General features: G+C 38.1%; 1 protein-coding gene across 1 annotated transcript; it reads left to right on the forward strand.

Moving 5' to 3' along the window:
- Positions 1-307: 307 nt before the first annotated feature.
- LOC114823685 (copper chaperone for superoxide dismutase, chloroplastic/cytosolic-like) lies at positions 308-3,658 on the forward strand. The gene is made up of 6 exons (XM_029099105.2): positions 308-1,070; positions 1,280-1,306; positions 1,618-1,690; positions 1,800-1,934; positions 2,373-2,590; positions 3,258-3,658. The coding sequence occupies exons 1-6, from the start codon at positions 798-800 to the stop codon at positions 3,519-3,521; spliced, it is 990 nt and encodes a 329-aa protein (XP_028954938.1). The 5' UTR covers positions 308-797; the 3' UTR covers positions 3,522-3,658.
- Positions 3,659-8,276: the final 4,618 nt, after the last annotated feature.

The following is an 8,276-nucleotide window of genomic DNA, read 5'->3' on the forward strand; positions in this document are numbered from 1 at the left end:
TCCATAAAATATTGTAATAAATAAAATAATAACAAAAAAAAGCAAAAAAACAAAATAGCAACAAAGAAATAGATAGCAGACCTTCTGGGTTGGTGGGGGAAGTTTGGAGATTGGAATCACATGCAGTCGGCATTATAAAACAAAATTATAAGAACAAAACAAAACACATGAAAGGGAAAGATGGGGTTTTTTTTGAGATTACCGGCAAGACTGAGTACAAATACGTACTGTGCCTACGTGCTAAGAACAATTATATATAAAAACCATGAAAATAATGAGTCCTTATACAAATTCGGAAGAGAAGGACAATACCTTGAGGAATGGAGGAAGACTGTTCTTCTGTCTGAGAAAGGAAGATTGTTCCTCTTCTACATGATGAACGTGAAAAGAAATCAGAAGGGTTAGAGTTGGATTCTTGATGGTATATAGTATTTATACCACCCACCCTCAAATCCATCCAAATTCATCATTTATTAAAATCCTAATAAATCTTTGGTATTTTCAATACACCATGAATTTGGTGGATTTTTTTTAAAACGTAATTGACTACCCATGAATTTAAATGTATTCTTTAAAATTCTTTAAAATCCTAATTTTATTACCCTATGATTTCAAACTTCTTTAAAATCCTCTTTTAAAATACTGACTTGACTACGTATTGTAGAATCTATTAAAATTCTTTGAAATCTAACACTTAAAAAACGTTCATTAAAATGCTATGAAATCCAAATCCACTGCACCCTAAGGTTTAAAGTTTACCAACCCCAAAAACCCAAATGCAAAAATAAAGAATAAAAATGGCATTTCTGAGGTCAGTGGCTACGACTACTGCCATAGCAGCTGCCTTTGCATTTCCTGCCGCCGTTGCCCTTTCTTCCCTCTCTCCGTCCTCCTCCTCCTCCTTTTTATCTTTTCGATTTCGATTCCCAAAACCCCAAAACAGAGCCTTTCTGTCCTCCGCGCCGTCACTGCTCAACCCAAACCCTCCGTTCCTCGCTACAAGCTTCGCCCACTCGCCTTCGGCTACCCAGATGGACGCGCCCGCATCGGAGCAAAAGCCATCCTTTCAGGTTCGTTGAAATTAATCGACTTCCTTGTTTCGTGATTAATTCTGTGGGGTTTTTTATTTATGGGTTGTAATCCTTTCTCAAAAACATTAATGGGTTGTAATCTGATTGTTTATTTGATTTGGATTTTCTTATGGGTTTTGTTTGTTTGATCGTTTTGAGCTTTTTACAGATATATTTTTTTTAATTTTTATTTTTGTTTTGAATTGCAGAGTGATGGTGCGTTGCCAGAGCTACTGGTAAGTTTCAATATTCAGAATTTTATTTACTTTTGATCCGAAATTTATTTATTTTATAGATGTTTCAATGCTTTGGCAGACCTGGTCTTAGCCAAGTTGGTTAGAGCATCGTGCTCCCCTCTACACTTAAGCTCGAATCCCCCTCCTCCTCCTCGTATATAGCTTGTAAAAAAAAAAAAAAGACGATGCTTCAATGCTTCGAATTATTTATTATTAAATTAAGGATGTAAATAATTGTTAGTGATGAAAATTTTAAGGGGTTTTGCTGATTTTTGCTGAAGATAAATTTTTGGTTTTGGTTTGGTATGCAGACAGAGTACATGGTGGATATGAAATGTAACGGTTGTGTTAAGTCTGTCAAGAACAAGTTAGAAACTCTTGAGGGTAAGTTTTTCTGAACATCTGCGTTACAATCGAAAATATTTGGTTGTTTTTCCCCGTGTGTTTGTTAGTTTGATCTTCTAATGTTGTTATTCAATTGCATCTTCTCTAGGGGTAAAAAGTGTAGAGGTAGACCTCAACAGTCAAGTCGTTAGGGTTCTGGGTTCAACGCCTTTGAAGACCATGACTGAAGCTTTGGAGCAGACGGGGCAAAAAGGGAGATTAATTGGGCAGGGGATCCCTGAAGGTTATATCTTTTTTCTTTCTCCATTCTTAAAATTACTTGCATGACACTATTGCAGAAATCCTGCCCGAACAACTATGACACAGATTGAATAAGGGTTCTTTTTCAAACAAGCATATTCTTTTTCCAGCCAATCATTCAAGCATGTAGAGCTGCATCAACGTGAACAAACAGGACTGTGATTTGAGTATAGTTGGTGGATAAAATGCCAAATTTTACCGTTTGTAAAATGTTTGAGTTGAACACTAAAAAACGAACTCATTTGCCAACAGTTAACTTGAGTTTAAGCATTTAACGGTTAAATGATATAAATCCTGTTTCTACTTCAGAAGAAATCATTGCATGTTGAATCATATTTTGGTTCAGTGCTCAAAATTTTTAAGTAATTGTGAAAGTTTATGTTGCTGACATAGTTTGTATATTTTTTTTCATGGTGTACAGATTTTTTGGTTTCTGCGGCTGTTTCTGAATTTAAAGGTCCAGATGTGTTTGGTGTGGTTCGTTTAGCTCAGGTGAATATGGAATTGGCTAGGATCGAGGCCAACTTTAGTGGGTTGACTCCTGGGAAACATGGTTGGTCGATCAATGAATTTGGTGATTTAACAGAAGGAACTAAAAGCACTGGAAAAGTATTTAACCCATCAAATGAAGCAAACGAGGTTCGCTTTGATATTAAACTTCTCTCTGACATCTAGGTGATTTTTCCTAGTAACTAATTATCTGACTCAGTCGTATATACATCAGTAAAAACAATTAGTGAAACTCTTGCCAGTAAACATTTAGATTAATGGTCTAGGGTTTCTATTATTCTATTTGAGGCACAAACAAGAAAAGAATGTTTTAATAATTAGGACTTAGTTGCATTTGTTGTATTGGTTATCGACTCTATTATGTTTGTTCGGTTGCTGTGTATCAATTGCTTCTTGTTAAAGAAGTTTGCATGCCTGTATATATTTCCCAAGACCTGTTTAAAGATTTATTTATTACTCTATTTTCAGTTCATCCACGATACGTTCTTGGGGAAATACATTAGTTTCTGCGGTCTCATTTATTGATTACAAATTCAATGCTTTCTACTGCTTTCTGCTTTGCCTATATGTATCTGTTGCAATTAAAAGATGGTATTGTGAACCCTCCAGTTATCCCGTCCTCCAGTTTCTTTTAACCTCTTAAGCTAATCTTCTGTTAGATTTTCAGCCATCGGTAATGATCTCTCGCTTCCTGTTTTATGTAATTTCTGCTTTGTTTTATATTGCTGGCTTGTCATTCACATTGAGTTTGAATGGCATTTTGTGAGTCGTTTTTATGCTTAATGATGATATTCAGCCGCTTGGTGACCTGGGAACACTGGAAAGTGATGAGAGTGGTAATGCCTTCTTCTCTGGGGTCAAAGAGAAGCTGAGAGTTGCTGATCTTATTGGGAGGTCAATAGCGATATATGAAACTGCTGATAAGTCGGCCTCTGGTATCGCGGCTGCTGTGATTGCTAGAAGTGCTGGAGCTGGCGAGAACTACAAAAGGCTTTGCACTTGTGACGGAACCACCATATGGGAATCAACGGGCAACGATTTCGTCACCAGCAAGGTCTGATATCAACAACAAAACATGCTTGAAGTAAAAAATTATAGTTGAATTCAAAGGCACTTTGTATAACCAGAAGAGTCATCATATCTGTTTTTATAAGAGTGAAAACATTGTTTCGTTGATAAAGGAAATGATTAGACTGATTCGCATCTTGTTAGGCACCTTGTACAGGGGGCGTTTGTTTGCCCTCACTAAAGTGTACTGGACTGGACAGGACTAAGGATTAGTCCAATCCCATGTTTGCTCCTAACAGGGACTAGGTTTAATGAGACCAAGTCTCACTCGCCTAGACTAAATCCGGGATTAGCTGGTCTTAATGAAACCCCTTGAAAACCATGGGACCAGCTCAGACTATCCCTTCTATCCTTGCCTTGCTCCTCGACCACTCACCCTCGAAAACCATGGGATGCTTTTCATAACCAATTTTCATATAAAATACCAAATTGAAGATGGGAGTGAGGGGATTACGATTTTACCTGAATCGAGGCCAAAAGGTGGTCGGAGGTGGTCGGAAAATGGCCTCGATGTCTCGGCCGGTTTGGGTTTTTTTTCAAATCCATGACAGATTGAGCATGCAAAGCTCGGATATGGAACCAGAGATTGGGAAGAGTTTGTTAGTGGTGCAAACCCCATCTAATCCGACGAGGCTTAGTTGGAAAACCCATCGAGAAACCTGCAACTCATTAGAAAAAATGGAGTTGTCAGGGTTCCATTCGACTAGCGCAAAGCTAAAGAGAGATAGAGACTGAAATCGAGAGGGAGGAAGGGAGCAGAGAGAGGCTAGAATCGAGAGGTTTAATCTGGGGATGAAGAGATTGGAACGGAAAAGGAAGAAAAATAGGGAAATAATGGGGCAATAGGGGAGGAATAGAGGGATAAAAAAAAAGGAAAACTAATGAAAATGGCTTAAAAACTTTGAGTTTTAATGATAAGGACAAAATAAAGGGTAAAGTGAATAGTACCAGGATTGACTTTTTAGTGTAAAAATGTGGTTTTTCGTTAAAATGAACAGTACCAGGTGCTTTTCGTTAAAATTCCCATAAAAAAAGGATAAAAATAAAATGTTAATAATTATGGATTAAATAATATAATATTAGAGTTTGTTAATTATCCTGTTTGTTAGTCCGACACTGCACCAAACGTTTCACCAAGTCAGTCCAGCTTAGTCTAGTCTAAGCTAGTCCAGTTTAATCCTAGAAGCTAGTCTAGTCCGAGATAGTCCGGTGCAACAAACGCACCCTAAAAGTCATTGTATTTGCTCGTATTGTACTTCATAAAACCTTTGTCTGATGTAAGAGAACATATTGTTTCATTGAATAAAGTAATTGATAAATAGACCAATGTCCATCATCTTATTGAATGTGTAGCAACATCAACTAACACAGCTTGTAAACTGAACATAACAGAACAAAAACAAGCTTTACACGGCGGAGAAAAGAAATCGGGTCATGATCTACTACAAACTGTTGAATGGTGACGTGTGAAACCAAAAGTAGGTTATAGTGCTGTTTGGGTTAATATTTAAAGTTTGGGCTGCAAGTGTGTGGGAGCCCAAAGCCACCAATTAAAGGAAGGCTTGCCCGAAGCCCAGCATCAGGCCCACAGACAAATTGGCGAATTCTCATTAATGCCTATACCATGTGCCTATGATTTAAAGTCAAGTGATGGGGACTAGCCCACAATCAGCCAAAAATCACGTTTTAGTGGCAATACAAGTAAAAAGCTGATGACTTACTACCCTTCAATTAATTTCGAGCAAGAGCAAAGCTACAACAGTTGGGCTAATCTGCTTATAAAAGAAGGAGAAGGCCCCAGGGACAAGGACACTCAACCAATCAAACAAACAAACATACAAACTCTGCTCTCAAGCCAGATTTGCATCTAAAAAGCTGCAATCAGCCCATATCTCAATCTTTTTTAGGATCATTCCCCACGAAAGCCATCTTTTGTTTAGTTTAGAAGCTCTGCTATCACCCTAAGTGGCGTAGTATCAATTCCCTCGTGTAAACTTGTTTACCATCCATCCTTTCTTAGCATATAAACCCTGTAAACTAAAAAAAGAAGTGATTGCAAGAAGTTCAACCTTGCCCAACAAGGTGAAATCTTGCTCAAAGCTATTTGTTTGTTTTGTAAGTTAATAGATCTATTACTTAATCTATTCTCCATCATGTATTCAAGTCATATCCATCGTTTTTCTACTTTAAGAGTCTCCTTTGTACCTAGATCTGGTCACCTTAATGAACACGTTTTATTTAAAACCAATCAAGAACTGAGTAGATGACTTAAGGGGATTTGGACTCGCCTCCCTCAAACATACATGACTATGAACTGAAAGTCCTTGGTCATAAGGCAAGGAAAAGAACTTAATGTGTACTTAACCCATCCACGACAATCCTTTGATAACAAGAAGTCCGAGTAACTTGGGGCGCAAGTAATCGACTAAAACACACTTGTTCTACATCTGCTATACTGAGATAGCAGTGGCACGCCTAACACTTGGTTAGTTTTGATTGTGAGCCTCAAGGCCTAAACCTAAGGCCTTACAAAGGCACCTTTCAAAACTAACTTTATCCTCTTCTTGTAGTACATTAGCAAGCAAGAGCCAATCCCTTGGGGGGCTGTGATGAGAGTCGAGGAGCCATCTCCGGAGAAATCTTCGCCCGAACATAGTGTTTGTATACCCGGTGGGATCACATTAGTCTTGTATGCCAAGAAGAAGAAGGAAGGAGAAAACCTTCAGTTGGAACATAGAGTACAGGTTACCTCAGTCTCTACCAAAATTAAACATAACAGAGCCCCCAAAGTGTTGGAAATGTGCCCTAAAACCAATCATATGATGATACTCTACGGACATTTCACATGTTAAACTAATATAGTTTAATTTAAAGGGCAAAGATTATTATTTGAAGCCGTCTCATATAAATGTTATATGCTTAAACCATAAGTCCAAGGAATATGTAATTGAGAGAATGCGATCTAAAGAAGTTAGATTCATGAGACCATTCTCTTTCGTATACATATCCTAAACGTTTCTGATCATAGGATTGCCAATTGGGCATTGACAGTCCGTTAAGATCAGTACGTGCTATGTCTTCTCTTAGGGAGAGTGACTGGTCTCAAGTTATTGGTGTGATTGACACCAAGACAAGTACGTAGGTGCTCAATAGAGAATGAGTTCACTGAACGCGATCAACAAGGAGTTCTTATACTCATGTCACATGAGAACTCATGGTTGGGATAATGCAAAGTAGTCATTTGACCTGAGGCATCATAGTTGTCTTGTGGTTAGGTCCTTGATCTTTAACTATGTTAAAGTCACTCCATCCGAGGGTGTCCACGACATAGTTGGGGTTAAGCCACTTATCCATGAAGGCAAGTGAATGCGCAACAAGGGATCTCTAACATTCAAACTGTTTGAGGGAGAATACTCTATGATATGATTAAGAATCTCTGGCCAGAGTATGAATAAGATTTAGGAAGTTGTTCCAAATCAAATTCAAGGTAATCATATAAGTAAATGAATCACATTGGATAGTAGACATGAATAAACTATCAAACCAAAAAATGTGGTCAAGAGTATTGTATTAGAGAAAGACCGTATTGCATTGTAATCCTAAACTGAATAGGTTCTCCACCTCTTCTGATTAGCTTGGGTAACCATGACATACTGCTAGGTGTCACTCATGGTTTGTGGAAGCCCTAAACGGGTATAATCACTAAAGGGAGAATTGAAAGTAAGTTTCAATTCACAATCGATTTGAAAGAGTTCTAATCGTCCACTGCCTTGCTAAAAGGAATCTAATGGATCGCACACCGTGTAAGGTAGTGCTTGAAGGATTTGAAGGAGATGAGTAAGGACAATTAAATGGTTTAATTGTTTATGGCAAGAATTAATTAATATGTTAATTAATCAAACGAATAAGTTCGTTTTAAACCTTGAGTTAGTTTTGGGCCTTAAAGCCCAAATTGGACTTCGAATCGTCAAGCCCATTAGCTTAAGTTATATGACAACTTAACAAACAAAATTCAAGAAGCCCAAAACAGCCCAAAGGCTTGGGAAAACCAGTCATATAGAGAGGGGTAGTGAACTTGGCTTAATTGCATGTTTGCCACTCCATTGTGAGGTGGTATAAAGGCAACTTTATAGCCATTTCATCCTTGGGGGTTTCTTTTGGGAGAAAAGATGAGAACACAAGCTCCCTTTTCTCTCTAAGAGGCCGGCCACCCTAGAGGATTTTAGCTAACAGTCTTACTTCCACTAGGTCACTCATCTCTTCTTGAAGTCCTACCTTGGTGTGGAGACTTAGAGGTTCTCAACTTTGGGAACTTGGAGAATCCTTTCAACCATCCTCATCCAAGAAATCCATGGAGCTAAGAAGTAAGGAATGAATGCCCTCTCCTTGGGTGATTAGCCTTTGCTTATGCAAAGAAGAATCAACAAAGGTATAAAGTTTCTCAACTCACTTTGTTTTGAGACGAGTCTTGGTTCACCCTTCTACTAGGCTTTGAATTTCATGGATAATGTTTTGTTTTTGAGTGCATACAAGTATGATTCCGCCTTTAATTGTTAATTTCATGCCATTGAACATGTTTTTCACAAAATTTCCTTCACAAAGAACGTTCCCTCCTTACAAGAACTAGCTGTTTTAAAAAGCCCGACCTCATCTGGGAAGTCAAAGGGAATGGTAACCAATTCAAACCATTAACTATAAAGGGGTTAGTACAGCTAGTTAAGGACTAGAAGGTGATCATGAACGATGG

This window comes from Malus domestica, chromosome 06 (genome assembly GCF_042453785.1).
Source record: "Malus domestica chromosome 06, GDT2T_hap1".
NCBI lineage: Eukaryota > Viridiplantae > Streptophyta > Magnoliopsida > Rosales > Rosaceae > Malus > Malus domestica.